At 45.2% G+C, this 13709-nt stretch overlaps 1 protein-coding gene across 1 annotated transcript in view; it reads left to right on the top strand.

Moving 5' to 3' along the window:
• LOC131191513 (alpha-2-macroglobulin-like) overlaps nt 1-13709 on the top strand; it is a 108624-nt gene that overhangs the window by 32568 nt on the left and 62347 nt on the right. Inside the window, exons 15-18 of the mRNA XM_058169733.1 lie at nt 1155-1304; nt 2483-2647; nt 4186-4276; nt 8850-9012. Of these exons, the coding sequence (XP_058025716.1) occupies nt 1155-1304; nt 2483-2647; nt 4186-4276; nt 8850-9012 (569 nt within the window). The remainder of the gene's footprint in view (nt 1-1154; nt 1305-2482; nt 2648-4185; nt 4277-8849; nt 9013-13709) is intronic.

Genomic DNA, 13709 nt, shown 5'->3' with positions numbered 1-13709 from the left:
TAATGGCGGAGCTCCCCGGCAGCCATTTTGTCTTCCCTTCCCTTTGTTCTCTTACCCAACAATGCTTGTTTGATTGGCAGCTGGGTTGTCATGGCGATGAGGAGGTGGGGCGGGCCAAGAAGCTTTGACAGCACAGTCTGGCACTTCTGCAGCTTCGTTGGACTCATTTCTGATTCCATTTAGCAGAAGAAATGCCCTTTTTCAAAGATCTACTTTATGTTTGCAGGCCAGACTGTGGTTTTCTGACCAACAAGGCCTGCCTGGCCAGAAAACCCACTGCTTATTCTGCCTTTGCCTCACCAAGACTGATAATGGCGGAGCTCCCCGTCAGCCATTTTGTCTTCCCTTCCCTTTGTTCTCTTACACCAACAATGCTTCTTTGATTGGCAGCTGGGTTGTCATGGCGATGAGGAGGGGGGGCGGGCCAAGAAGCTTTGACAGCACAGTCTGGCACTTCTGCAGCTTCGTTGGGCTCATTTCTGATTCCATTTAGCAGAAGAAATGCCCTTTTTCAAAGATCTACTTTATGTTTGCAGGCCAGACTGTGGTTTTCTGACCAACAAGGCCTGCCTGGCCAGAAAACCCACTGCTTATTCTGCCTTTGCTTCAGCAAGACTGATAATGGCGGAGCTCCCCGTCAGCCATTTTGTCTTCCCTTCCCTTTGTTCTCTTACCCAACAATGCTTGTTTGATTGGCAGCTGGGTTGTCATGGCGATGAGGAGTGGGGGCGGGCCAAGAAGCTTTGACAACACAGTCTGGCACTTCTGCAGCTTCGTTGGGCTCATTTCTGACTCCATTTAGCAGAAGAAATGCCCTTTTTCAAAGATCTGGTTTATGTTTGCAGGCTAGACTGTGGTTCTCTGACCAACAAGGCCTGCCTGGCCAGAAAACCCACTGCTTATTCTGCCTTTGCTTCAGCAAGACTGATAATGGCGGAGCTCCCCGTCAGCCATTTTGTCTTCCCTTCCCTTTGTTCTCTTACCCAACAATGCTTGTTTGATTGGCAGCTGGGTTGTCATGGTGATGAGGAGTGGGGGCGGGCCAAGAAGCTTTGACAACACAGTCTGGCACTTCTGCAGCTTCGTTGGGCTCATTTCTGACTCCATTTAGCAGAAGAAATGCCCTTTTTCAAAGATCTGGTTTATGTTTGCAGGCCAGACTGTGGTTCTCTGACCAACAAGGCCTGCCTGGCCAGAAAACCCAACTCCATCTTGCTGCTTCCTCCGGCTCCCTCTGTGCTTTCCATGCAGTTGACCAGAGTGTCTTTCTCTTGAAACCTGAAGCCGAGCTCTCCCCTGCGGAGGTGAGTCATATGGAGCAGGGGTCTCCAACCTTGGTCACTTTAAGACTTGTGGACTTCAACTCCCAGAATTCCTCAGCCAGCTTTGCTGTGGGCAATGAGCCTGCAACGCTGCATTCCAACCATTGCACCACCATGGCTCAGGTTTAGGGACAACAGCATTGAAAAAAGTGTCTCATGACCGTTTTTCACACTTACAACTGTTGCAGCATCCCCAAGGTCACGTGATCAAAATTTGGAACTGGATCATATTTATGACGGTTGCTGTACCCCGGGGGGTGGGTGGGTCATACGATCGCTTTTCGGCGATCTTCTGACAAGCGAAGTAAATGGGGAAGCCAGTTTTACTTAACAACGCTGTTGCTAACGTAAGCACTGTGGTGATTCCCTTAATCCCTGTGGCGAGAAAGGTCATAAAATGGGACAGAACTCATTATCTCCTTAGTCTTGCTCAGCTGCGGAAATCTGAGGGCTCAGTTGTGGTCGTAAGTCAAGAACCACTTGTTCAATTGCAAGTGTAGGGAAATGTTAGCGGAAATAGTTGGGTGTTGTGCCTCGCCCGCCCCCCTCTCCGCAATCGGGCCCCTCTCATCTCCTGTTATCTCAGCCAGGGACTGATAGTGCAGACGAACGGCCTGGCATGCCTCCAGACCCCAGTCCTGGCACCATGCCCGGACAGACCGAACAAATAAACCCCTCCCCCACAGCATGTGAACATGAGGAGCATGAAGCCAGTCACGAGCTGGAATTGCCGGCAGCTGGAGGGTGGACGGATTCACGCTTCCAGAGAATGGAGAGGCGACGTCAGCAAAAGGAAGGGAGGGGCAGGCCTGGATAAGTGCTGAGTCATGGAGCCACACCCCATGGCCTATATAAAGGATCTGCTTTCTGGCATTCTTTGAGTCAGGCAAAGTCTAATTTGGGTTGCTGAAGTCACATCTTGGACTCCTGCCTGCCTTGAGAACTCTGACAGAACTTTGGCAAAGCTGCAGAGGTTTTGTGGCCACGCTTGATACAGACTTCCCCAACCTGGCCGTCAGAGGAGGAGTGGGACACGGCATTGGGTATTCCATCTTAGCAAGCACAAAAATGAAACTATTTCCTTCTATTGTTGAGAGAACTGGATTGGGGATCCACATGAGATGGGCAGCTTTACTGAATTGCAACGTCTCTCTTTTCAGATCTATAAATTGCTCCCAGACTCTTCACCTTACGGATACCTTGAGAATGAATGGCGCGAATGGGAGAAGCCATGCATCAAAATGAAAAATATTCAGGTGGATGGTATCTATTATCATCCTGTTCCTTTTTCTGATGGGGAAGCTGATGTTTTCAAAATTTTTAAGGTGAGCTTCTCTGCTGCTTCTGGAAGGTCAAATTTCCGGTTTATTCTATTGGGCAGAGGTGGGTCACTCCCCCTTCAAGATCATTTTAGTCTTGAGATTTCTTGAGATTTAGACCAGGGGTCTCCAAGCTTGGTCCCTTTAAGACTTGTGGACTTCAACTCCCAGAGTTCCTCAGCCAGCTTTGCTGGCTGAGGGACTCTGGGAATTGAAGTCCACAAATCTTAAAGAGACCAAGGTTGGAGACCCCTGATTTAGACAGGAAACCGTTAGCTCAGTTTCCTGATTTGAATAGAGACAGGCTAGCAATTGATAAGAACTAAACTGCTTAGCTGATCTCAGAAAGTGAAGTAAATTTGGACTTGCTTAATAGGAAGCTAGAAACCTTCCAGAGATTCAGGATTATATTTTAGGCTGAAAAATATACCTTCATACAGGTGAGGATAAACTCCTCCCATTTGTTGTTGTTATTTGTTGCGAAGTCATGTCCAACCCATCGCGACCCCATGGACAATGTTCCTCCAGGCCTTCCTGTCCTCTACCATCCTCTGTTCACACAGTGACTCCATCCAGCCACCTCGTCCTCTGCCGTCCCCTTCTTCTTTTGCCTTCAATCTTTCCCAGCATTAGGCTCTTCTCCAGTGAGTCCTTCTTTCTCATTAGGTGGCCAAAGTATTTCAGTTTCATCTTCAGGATCTGGCCTTCTAAAGAGCAATCAGGGTTGATCTCCTCTAGGACTGACCGGTTTGATCGCCTTGCAGTCCGAGGCAGTGGTGAAATCTGAACCGGTTTACTACCGGTTCGCTGGCTGCGCATATGCGCTGCCTGCACAGTGCGCACCATGCACCAAATGTGAGGTGCGTGTGCCTGCAGTGCACGGCTAAAGGAGGCATGGGATAAGTAGAACAGCGCAGGGGAGGTGATCAGCTGTGGTGTGTGATTTTTTTTTTTTTTACTTTTAAAAGCATTTTTTTACAACCTATTTGGCCAAACAGGTTGTAAAAAAAATGCTTTTAAAAGTTTAAAAAAAAGGCTCTGATGATCACGCGATTCAGCTGAGCATGGGTGGCAGAGCGGGGGCAGGGATTTTTGCTACCAGTTCTCCAAACCACCTGCCTCCATATCGCTACCGGATCGGCTGATCCGGTCCAAACCGGGAGCATTTCATCCCTGGTCCGAGGGACTCGCAGGAGTCTTCTACTTCCATACTGTTTCCAAAATCACTTGATGGATGTTTCTCCCCTCCAAAAAAACTCCCAAGAATTGAATTTGAATTGAGTCATTACCTTTGATTGGTTAGATAACCGCATTTAGGAGACTACCAGGAATTCCCAGAGTTGTAGACTAGTTGATTTACAGAGGTAAATGATTTCCAGGCAGTTGATGGAAAAGCCATAAGACTTGAGTTCAGCTGTAAGAAAATTGAAAATTTACCCCTAGAATTTACCTTGGACTTACAAAAAAGTAAAAAAAATAAATCCATTTGGGTCTGTTCATACTTTCTGAAATGTTTCACTGTGACTTCTTCATTCCTTTGACAGGACTTGGGTTTAAATGTTTTTTCTAGTACTGAATTACGCAAGCCAAAGATATGTCAGGTCTTGAACCCCTGGTCTTTCAGACGCTACTACGGTAAGCATTTGATCCACCGAGGGCTGAATTTGTAGGAGGTGCACTCTGGAAATATAAAATAAAATGCTCACGTGGCTATGCTATAAAGGGAAACTTTGTGCGTGCGTGTGTTTTGGCATGTGCTTATATCTATGCTGACTAAAGAGCATGAATTACCTACTGGTATTCCTCAACTTACACCCACAATTGAGCCCAACATTTCTGTTGCTAAGTGAAACCTTTGTTAAGTGGTCATAAGACGAGGACCACCTGTTTCCCTACAGATCTCTACAGCAATCACAGCTGTTTGCATGGAGAAGATCTGCCAATCGTCAAGGTTTCTCCTTTGTATTTCTCAGGGTTTGCAGCCTAGTACAGGTCTCCTGCGTGAGCAGGGGGGTTGGACTAGATGACCTCCAAGGTCCCTTCCGACTCTGTTACTGTTACTCTTCAGAAACAATTTACAGGTTTACAGCCTCCTGAGGAAGCTGTCGGGGGTTTAAGAGCACCCAGATCAGGGAACTCTTCCTTTCTGCCTTTCAGAATTGAAACTGAGTTTCTTGCTTGGAACCCCACCCCCGTCTTCACTTTTCCTTATGACTCAGTTAAACTGAGGATAAAATTGTAGGAAGGAATAACATCAACATTGTTCTGAGCTTCTTCAGTGATAAACCCTTCATCGCTGGAGGTTTTTAAGAAGAGATTGGATAGCTGCTTGTCTGAAAAGGTATAGGGTCTATTGCTTGAGCAGGTATAGAAGACCTCCAAAGTCCCTTCCAGCTTCTCTTCTCATCTCTTCTCTCCACTCCTCTCCTCTCCTCTCCTCTCCTCTCCTCTCCACTCCTCTCCTCTCCACTCCTCTCCTCTCCTCTCCTCTCCTCTCCTCTCCACTCCTCTCCTCTCCTCTCCACTCCTCTCCTCTCCTCTCCTCTCCTCTCCTCTCCACTCCTCTCCTCTCCTCTCCACTCCTCTCCTCCTCCTCCTCTCCTCCTCTCCTCCTCCTCCTCCTCCTCTCCTCTCCTCCTCCTCTCCACCTCTCCTCTCCTCCTCCTCTCCTCCTCCTCTCCTCTCCTCTCCTCCTCCTCCTCCTCCTCTCCTCTCCTCCTCCTCTCCTCTCCTCTCCTCCTCCTCTCCTCCTCCTCTCCTCTCCTCCTCTCCTCCTCTCCTCTCCTCTCCTCCTCCTCTCCTCCTCTCCTCTCCACTCTCTCCTCTCCTCTCCTCTCCTCTCCTCTCCTCCTCCTCCACCCTCTCCTCTCCTCTCCTCTCCTCTCCACTCCTCTCCTCTCCACTCCTCTCCTCTCCTCTCCTCTCCTCTCCACTCCTCTCCTCTCCTCTCCACTCCTCTCCTCTCCTCTCCTCTCCTCTCCTCTCCTCTCCTCTCCTCTCCACTCCTCTCCTCTCCACTCCACTCCACTCTAGGAAAAAAAGGGTAACCTGTAACTCTAGTAGCAATGATAAACACAGCTAGTCCTTGATTTACAAGCTAGTCCTTGATTTACGAATTGAGCCCAAAATTTCAATTTCTAAGCAAGACAGTTGTTAATTGAGTTTTGCCCCACTTTACAACCTTTCTTGCTGCAGTTGTTAAGTTAGTAAAACAGTGGTAAAGTCAGTCTGGCTTCCCAATTGACTTTGCTTGTCAGAAGGTCGCAAAAAGGGATCACATAGCCCTGGGACACAGCAACCGTCATAAATATGGGCCAGTTGACAGGCATTTTGATCACGCAACCCTGGGAATGTGGCAACAATTGTAAGTGTGAAAAACAGTGATACATTTTTTCAGTGCCATTGCAATTTTGAACGGTCACTAAACAAAAGCTTGTCAGTTGAGGACCACCTGCAATTGTTGTTGCGAGTTTATCACCACTATCAACTCATCAGTATCAGCTCCAGTTCTGAACAGAACGATGCTTAACCCTTAAAGACCCTACAGAAAATTGTCTCCACAACTCTTAGAAAACGTAATTGGGATATTGTTGATATTCTGAATGCTGAGTCTGAGCGTAAGAAATACGCAGCTTGAATAATGGATAGATCCTGTACTGGGTAGGGATTGGATTGGAAGATTTCTACAGTTCCTTCCAACATTGAAATAATTCATGTTCTGAGCAACACTAAATGCTCAGAGGCCTCTCTGGAGCAAAATCCAGCCAAAACATGTATGCCGTTTAGGATACCTTTGTATAAATTTAAGAGCCTTCCTTCCAAAGAACAACAAACAGCTGCCTCTGGAGATTCTCAGCCATCCAGGTCATGGTTGTCCCAAAGGTGCTTTTCTCAAGAGGCTACTGGACTTTCTGGTTTTTCTTTGAAGACGTTTTGCTTCTCATCCAGGAAGCTTCTTCAGCTCTGACTGGATGATGGGGAAATGGAAGGATTTATACATCTTGCAGACAGCTGGATGTTTGTGTTCTTTTAGCGAGTTGTTAAGGTCACCTGGAGATTTGCCTGTGTCCTCAGGGTCACCTGAGTGGTGCAAATGGGTGTGGAACCTTCTTGGAACTGTTGAAAGGCCTGTGTTGTAGATTGGAGACAGAGGATGTCGTATTTCAATCTACAACACAGTCCTTTCAACAGTTCTAAGAAGGCTCCATACTATTTTGTACCACTCAGGTGACCCTGATGACACAGATAAACCTCCAGGTGACCTTAACAATGCAAATGACTAGCTGTCTGCAAGGAGCACAAAGGGCCGTGGTGGCTCAGGCTGTAAGATAGCCTGTTATTAAAACACAGCTGCCTGCAATTACTGCAGGTTCTAGTCCCACCAGGCCCAAGGTTGACTCAGCCTTCCATCCTTTATAAGGTAGGTAAAATGAGGACCCAGATTGTTGGGGGGGCAATAAGTTGATTTTGTAAATATACAAATAGAATGAGACTATTGCCTTACACACTGTAAGCCGCCCTGAGTCTTCGGAGAAGGGCGGGATATAAATATAAATAAATAAAAAAATCCTTCCATTCCCCTCCATCTCATCCAGTGGTAATCGACCTTTTTATACCTACCGCCCACTTTTGTATCTCTGTTAGTAGTAAAATTTTCTAACCGCCCACTGGTCCCACAGTAATGCACCGTATATCGTCGTCTGCATATGCCTCTCGCGCATTATGGATTGGGGGGGGGCGCCAGCTACCAGCTCTGCTTGTCTGTTACAGCTGGGTGATGTGTGGGGGGAGATACGCGAGCTATTCTGGGACGAGGCTCTTTTGTTTGCGGTCGCACTATAGCGCCATTTAGTCTCACTTACATAAGATGAATTAAACTTATGCGTGGACGATACAAATAGTATATTTTCAGAAATTTAAATTGTCACGGAGAATTTTATGAAAACCTAATGAAAAATGTTTTTAAATAATGCTATGATTTTTTTTAAAAAAAGTCAATTAAATTTTAAAAAAAGGAAAGTGCTTCAGTATCGGACAAAACCTCTGCCACCCACCATGAAAGCTGGAACACCCACTAGTGGGCGGTAGGGACCAGGTTGACTACCACTGATCTAGTCAGAGCTGAAGAAGCTTCTTGGATGAGAGGCGAAACGTCTTTGAAGAAAAACCAGAAAGTCCAGTTGCCTCTTGAAAAAAAAAGCACCTTTGGGACAACAAACAGTTGTGTGTCATGCCAACATCCTTTGTCGCTCACATTGGATCATGCCAACATCTTTTGTTGCCCACATTTCTCATATTGGAGAACCAGAATTGTGGGAGCTTGGAATCAGGAGAGGGGCAGCTACCCTTCTCCTACCAGTGACATTTGGAGGTCATATTGTTCCAAAACAGCGTTATAGTGATAGTGAGGATGATGATGTGCACTGGGGAGGGGGCTGGGCTAGGCTGGCGGGGGCCGGTCCCTCACCATCTCTGGTACCGTGTTTCCCTGAAAATAAGCCCTTGATGTGTCTTTTGGAGCCAAAATAATAATAATAATAATAATATAAGACTGGGTCTTATTTTCGGGAAAAGACGATATGGCTTTCAAAGATTCGTATACTGCACGAATCAAGAGGAGGGCCGTGAAAATATTTGCAGATCCCTCACATCCAGGACATAAACTGTTTCAACTCCTACCCTCAAAACGATGCTATAGAGCACTGCACACCAGAACAACTAGACACAAGAACAGTTTTTTCCCGAAGGCCATCACTCTGCTAAACAAATAATTCCCTCAACACTGTCAAACTATTGACTAAATCTGCACTACTATTAATCTTCTCATCGTTCCCATCACCAATCTCCTTCCACTTATGACTGTATGACTGTCAATTTGTTGCTGGCAATCCTTATGATTTATATTGATATATTGACCATCATTTGTGTTGTAAATGTTGTACCTTGATGAACGTATCTTTTCTTTTATGCACACTGAGAGCATATGCACCAAGACAAATTCCTTGTGTGTCCAATCACACTTGACCAATAAAATTCTATTCTATTCTATTCTATTCTATTCTATTCTATTCTATTCTATTCTATTCTATTCTATTCTATTCTATTCTATTCTAAAGAGATGAGATGAGTTCCTGCAAAGCAGGTCTATCAAGGCTCTTTACAAATAAGTTGGAATACATGTAAATTCTTTCGTATTCTTTTCCTCTAGATCATTATGACTATGTACCAATGGCAGGTGCCCCAGCGCCGATGTTTTTATCAGCTGCTTTGCTCGAAAATAGTCCTCCTCCTTTCCGTACCGAAATGATGCCTGTTGAGACTGTCAGAATGCAGTTCCCTGAAACGTGGTTGTGGGATTTGGTGACAATGGAGTAAGTGGTGGTGTCAGGGTGCAAAGGTTCAGGCCATTCATTGATAAAAGCTTCTCAGAAAATATTCCCGTATCTGCTATATCACTCCAACCTGTAGCTTCTTTGCAGCATCGTGGTGGTGTGATATAAGACAGGGGTCTCCAACCTTGTCAACTTTCAGACTTGTGAACTTCAACTCCCAGAGGTGGGAGTTGAAGTCCACAAGTCTTAAAGTTGGCAAGGTTGGAGACCCCTGATATAAGGCACACCCTTTTCTTATGTGTGTTGTGACAACCTTCGAGATGTCAACCAGAAGCCCCTTAAGATCCTTATGTTGAACTAGGGAGGTGGAAAATATTAGAAAGAAAGTCAAGTGGGTGGCCTTGGCAGTAACACGTTTAATAAAGGTAGTCCTCAGCTTACAACAATTCATTTAGTGACCGTTCAAAGTTACAACAGCACTGAAAAAGAGACTTATGACCATATTTCACACTTATCACCCTGTGGTCATGCGCTCAAAATTCAGAGGCTTGGCAACTGACTCATACTTAATGACCATTGCATACTTAACGACCATTGCACTGTCCCAGGGTCATGTGATCCCCTTCTGCGACCTTCTCACAGGCAAAGTCAACGGGGAAGCGAGATTCACTTAATAACCGTGTTACTAACAACCACTGCTAAAGGTCATAAAAGGGGGCAAAACTCACTTAACAAATGTTTCACTTAACAATGGAACTTTTGGGCTCAGTGGCGGTCGTAAGTCGAGAATTACCTGTAATTTAATTTGGTTTCAATTGAAATAGGCTATGATAACAGAAGGTGGCTTAGTGGGTAAGACGTTGAGCTTGTCGATCGAAAGGTCGGCAGTTCAGCGGTTCAAATCCCTAGTGCCACGTAACGGGGTGAGCTCCCGTTCCTTGTCCCAGCTTCTACCAACCTAGCAGTTCGAAAGCATGTAAAAAATGCAAGTAGAAAAAATAGGGACCACCTTTGGTGGGAAGGTAACAGCGTTCCATGCGCCTTTGGCGTTGAGTCATGCCAGCCACATGACCATGGAGACGTCTTTGGACAGCGCTGGCTTTTCGGCTTTGAAACGGAGATGAGCACTGCCCCCTAGAGTTGGGAACGACTAGCACGTATGTGCGAGGGGAAGCTTTACCTTTACCTATGATAACAGAATCTTGCCAGTCTCCTGCATTTTCCCTTTCCTACTTTTTTATATTCCAGGGAAGTCAGGGGAAGATAGTCTAATACTTTTCTAGCTACTTAATGGCTTCTTCCAAGATCATCTTTATGGTTCTCCAAAGACTTCAAGGATGCTCTTGTCATTTCAGGAAGAGCGGTGCCACTAACAAGGGCCACAGATACCGACGATCCTGAGATGTGATGCGTTCTCCTTAATGGGATTTCTTTTAAGAAAGATGTCAGGGAAGCTTTAATTTGAAGTCCTGCATTTTGCAGAGAAATGCCTAACAACATCCCTTTTGAACTGACTTTTCGCTACTTTACATTGTTTCTGTGGTTAGAAAACCAGAGGGCAAACGTCAGAGAAGTGACGATTTTAAATGGTAACTAACGTCTGGGTTGTGTTCTGCACTAAAAAGGCAGAGTTAAATGCTATCCTATTCAAGTCCTAACTGCTCTAAATTAATTTCTCTCCTTTGCATCATCTCTTCCGTTCTGCATGAGTGCCGGATGCAATAATGGGAACTGAAAGCTCTGCCCCTTTTAAAACATGCAATAAATGGGTGAGGATTTGACCCCACCCCCAATCTTACCTATCAACTTGACCTTTTCTCATTCCATAACATAACATAACATAACATAACATAACATAACATAACATAACATAACATAACATAACATAACATAACATAACATAACATAACATAACATAACATAAGGGCTCTGCGTGGCTCAGACTGCTAAGAAAGTCTGTTACTAACACAGCTGCTTGCAATTACTGCAGGTTCAAGTCCCACCAGGCCCAAGGTTGACTCAGCCTTCCATCCTTTATAAGGGAGGTAAAATGAGGACCCAGATTGTTGGGGGCAATAAGTTGACTTTGCATATAATATACAAATGGATGAAGACTATTGCTTGACATAGTGTTAGCCGCCCTGAGTCTTCGGAGAAGGGTGGGATATAAATGCAAAAAAAAATATAAAAAAATAACATAACATAACATCAGAGTTGGAAGGGACCTTGGAGGTCTTCTAGTCCAACCCCCTGCTACACCATTTCAGACAAATGGCTATCCAACATTTTCTTAAAAATTTCCAGTGTTGGAGCATTCACAATTTCTGCAGGCAAGTTGTTCCACTGGTTAATTGTTCTGACTGCCAGGAAATTTCTCCTTAGTTCTAAGTTGCTTCTCTCTTTGATTAGTTTCCATCCATTGCTTCTTGCTTCATCAAGGTTCTTCTGAGGGTCACATGACATGGATTGTGTAATTTGCTAACTAACACGGCTATTTTGTATTTTAATTTGAATTATTTTCTGCCTTTTAAAATAATGTTCAGGTTCGTTAGAGATTGGAATCTAGGAAAACTTCTATCCTATGATCGTATGAATTGATTAGATTGCTTGTAACATCCTTAAACTGAAACAATAAGTTACAGAAGGATGGCTGGATACTATCTCCTGTTAAGAAAAAGTTTCTTAGTGTCAACTGGCATCTAACTTCAAACAACCTTTGCGGTTGATTTACTGTGCAAGGAGGGATTACTCCTACTTGCACGATAGAAAGGAATGTAAGATGAGTCTCGAAGTTCTCCCTTTTCATAGGGATATCCTGCTTTATCACGATTACCCAAATTAATTGCTTTTAAATGATCTTCGGTTGCCTACTGGGAAGGTAAACCGAGGGCCAAATTTGGCTCTCAATTCCTTTTGAGTGCAGTTAGTTCTCTCAACAGAAACAATTCCATCAATCCCATTTGCTTCAGTTCTTAAAGTTTATTCTTTTTGGGAGGCTAAAGGAGTTGCTTTAGGGGGGGAAAAAATCCCCAAAAGATTTCAGAAACTGATTTGAAAGTACAATGCAAACGCATTGGTTCTTGTTTAACGATCACACATTCAATGATTGCTTAAACTTTGCTGAATGAGTGCTACTTATGACATCCTCAAAGTTCTGGCTCAAGTGTCCCTATGGTCACATGATCACAGTTCAGATGCTTGGCACCTGTGCCACAGTCATGTGATAGTCATTTGCAACCTTCTTTTCTGGCTTCCTATAACCATAGTCAATACCGTAATCACAGAGCTGGAAGGAACCTTGGAGGTCTTCTAGTCCAGGGGTCCCCAAATTTTTGGACCTCAGGGACCACCAAATTCATAATTTTAAATCCCACAGACCACTAAAATAATCTGCCTAGTGACCGGCTGGGTGGGCGTGGCTAGGTGGTCATGAGACTGGGTGGGCGTGGCCAACTCAATGTCATTTGTGTCAAGGGGCGCCTCGCCAGCCTCTACTTGCCACTCTCACCCACTCCTTTCCTGCCTGCCCAGGCTCCTTAGGGCCCCAACAGGAAGCAGTTACTGTAGCTAAGCAGCCACCCATGAGAAAGAGTTGGCAAAACAGTTAAAATTGGATCTGACAAAGAAGGAGGCTCAGCAGAAGCACCTCACTGAGGACTAGGAGCATAGGCTTTCCAAACAGAGGGAAGACCTGCGGGAGTGCAAGGCCAGGTACCGGTGCCTGGAACCTCAGATGGCTGAGATAGTCAGCCAGTTCCAGGCCATGAGGCAGTCTCACTGGAACAAGGCCCGCCGGCTCTTCGCCACCAGGGGTGCTTCCCTCTAGCCTTCAGCCAAAGCCCCACACCAGGAGGCTGAAGCAGACCCCGTCTGAATTTCTGCCCCCCTCCAACCCGCACAAAAAGACCCTGAAGGGGGAGACTCTCTGCAGCAACACAAACATTCATTGCACGTATCCAGCCCAGGAGCCGTAGATTGAGGACCCCTGATTTAGTGCAATATTAAAAAAATGTAAATAAGTTTTCTGCGGACCACCAAAATTTTCTCGCGGATCACCAGTGGTCCACAGACCACCAGTTGGTGACCGCTGTTCTAGTCGAACCTTCTGCTCAAGCAGCAGACTTATACCATTTCAGACAAGAGATGGTGTAGGGTTTCCTGCCTGGGCAGGGGGTTGGACTAGAAGACCTCCAAGGTCCCTTCCAACTCTGTTGTTATATTATATTATAAGTGGTTGTCCAATTTCTTCTTCAAAAACCCAATGCTGGAGGACACATAAATTCTGATGGCAAGATGTTCCACAGATAAATTATTCTCACTGTCAGGAAATTTCTCCTTATTTCTCGGTTGGTTCTCTCCTTGATTAGTTTCCAATCGTTGCTTCTTTTTCTGCTTTCAAGTCCTTTGGAGAATTGATTGTCCCCCTCTTCTTTGTGGCAGCCCCTTAGATATTGGAAGACTCTGATCATGTAAGGTATCATGTAAGATAACATGACTACACACTATCATGTATTCAATAGGAAAGCCAGCAGGAGGATGTGAATGGTAACCAGGTTATATCGCACTTAACAATGGGCATGGGATTCGCTTAATGGTGGCAACCAGAACTGCTCTCACCGAATGGTGCAGTGACATGACATTGTGCTTTAAAGCCACGTTGCTTAGAGATGGAATTGCGGTCCCATTGCTGTTGTTAATTATAGATTACCTGTAATTGAGATGCTATGTATTGAACT

The sequence above is a fragment of the Ahaetulla prasina genome, chromosome 2 (genome assembly GCF_028640845.1).
Source record: "Ahaetulla prasina isolate Xishuangbanna chromosome 2, ASM2864084v1, whole genome shotgun sequence".
NCBI classification, from domain to species: domain Eukaryota; kingdom Metazoa; phylum Chordata; class Lepidosauria; order Squamata; family Colubridae; genus Ahaetulla; species Ahaetulla prasina.
Note: the sequence above shows the minus strand (reverse complement) of the source record. Positions and strands in the feature narration are given on the sequence as shown.